The sequence below is a fragment of the Triticum dicoccoides genome, unplaced genomic scaffold, assembly GCF_002162155.2.
Source record: "Triticum dicoccoides isolate Atlit2015 ecotype Zavitan unplaced genomic scaffold, WEW_v2.0 scaffold128844, whole genome shotgun sequence".
Lineage (NCBI taxonomy): Eukaryota > Viridiplantae > Streptophyta > Magnoliopsida > Poales > Poaceae > Triticum > Triticum dicoccoides.
Genome location: NW_021190612.1, coordinates 1,048 through 2,651, shown reverse-complemented (window position 1 = coordinate 2,651; position 1,604 = coordinate 1,048). Strand labels below are relative to the sequence as shown.

General features: G+C 42.4%; 1 protein-coding gene across 1 annotated transcript; it reads left to right on the top strand.

The window, feature by feature from the left end:
* The first annotated feature begins 19 nt into the window (after window positions 1–19).
* On the top strand, window positions 20–1,287 carry LOC119343470 (putative disease resistance protein At3g14460). Its single transcript, XM_037614409.1, has one exon. It carries the CDS (start codon window positions 32–34, stop codon window positions 1,271–1,273), a length of 1,242 nt encoding a protein of 413 aa, XP_037470306.1. The 5' UTR covers window positions 20–31; the 3' UTR covers window positions 1,274–1,287.
* Window positions 1,288–1,604: the final 317 nt, after the last annotated feature.

Sequence of the window (1,604 nt, the reverse complement as noted above, 5' to 3'; positions counted from 1 at the left end):
CAGGACAACTGTTGTTGAGTCTAGCACAGCTATGTACTCAGGTTTGGCGATTGTTGGAGTTGGTGGCATGGGAAAATCCACCTTGGCACAACTTGTTTACAATGATAAGAGGGTAAAAGAATATTTTGATGTGACAATCTGGATAAGTATCTCACGCAAACTTGATGTCCGCCGTCATACACGGGAGATCATCGAGTCTGCCTCACAAGGGGAATGCCCACGCATTGAGAACCTTGATACTCTGCAACGCATGTTGAGAGACATTATGCAAAAATCTGGGAAATTCCTCCTTGTGTTGGATGATGTTTGGTTTGAACCTGACAGAGAGAGGGAATGGGACCAACTATTGGCTCCTCTAGTTTCCCAACAAGCGGGAAGCAAAGTTTTGGCAACTTCTCGGCGGGATACATTTCCTGCTGCTCTTTGCTGCAAAGAAGTGTGTCCTCTCGAAAACATGGAAGATGCTCAGTTCTTGGAATTCTTCAAACACCACGCATTCTCTGGACCAGAAGTCAGAAATCCGCAGTTACGTGAAAGGCTGGAAGATTTTGCAGAGAAGATTGTTAAAAGGCTTGGACAATCTCCTTTGGCAGCAATACTGGTGGCTTCCCGGTTGAATAAGAAAAAATGTATCACTGCATGGAAGGATGCTCTAACTATAAATATTGACAAATTAAGTGAGCCCATTAAAGCTCTGCTGTGGAGTTATGAAAAGTTAGATCCATGTGTGCAGAGGTGCTTCCTATATTGCAGCTTGTTCCCGAAAGGCCACAAGTATGTCATCAATGAGTTGGTTCATCTTTGGATGGCAGAGGGCCTCATTGATTCGTGCAACCAAAAAAAGAGAGTGGAAGATATTGGGAGGGATTGCTTCAAGGAGATGATCTCTGTTTCATTCTTTCAAATGGTTGATAAGAAATTTGGTTGCACATACTATGTTATGCATGATCTCCTTCATGATCTGGCAGAATCACTCTCCACGGTGGACTACTTCAGGTTAGAAGATGATAAGGTGATGGAAATTCCATCCACTGTTCGACATCTATCTGTTTGTGTTGGTAGTTTGAAGCAACACAAGGAAAGTATCTGCAAGCTACATCATTTACGCACTATTATCTGCATAGACCCCCTAATGGATGACGTAGTTGACCTTTTTAACCAGATACTATTGAATTTGAAGAAATTGCGTGTACTATATTTGTCATCCTACAGCAGTAGTAAGTTGCCAGAAGCTGTTAGTGAGTTGAAGCACCTTCGGGACACTGATTTCTGAATTGCCAAGATCACTGTCTAGTCTATGCAACTTGCAGTTACTTCTATTGAATGACAAAGTTGATAGTTTTCCTGAGAATTTCTGCAATTTAAGGAAGTTACGGCATGTTGAACAGCATCGTGGTACAACATACTTACCATACGGCGCACTGCCTCAAATTCCTGACATTGGGAAGCTATCTTTGCTTCAACTTTGTGCGGAATTCTCTGTGCAAAAGAAAAAGGGGTATGAGTTGCAACAGTTAAGGGACATGAACCAGATTCGTGGCAGATTAAGTGTCACAAACCTTGATAATGTCAATGGGAAGGATGAAGCTTTGGAATCGAAGCTG

What these genes read in the sequence shown, in the direction of transcription:
- LOC119343470 (XM_037614409.1), top strand. Translation starts at nt 32, where the DNA reads ATGTACTCAGGTTTGGCGATTGTTGGAGTTGGTGGCATGGGAAAATCC.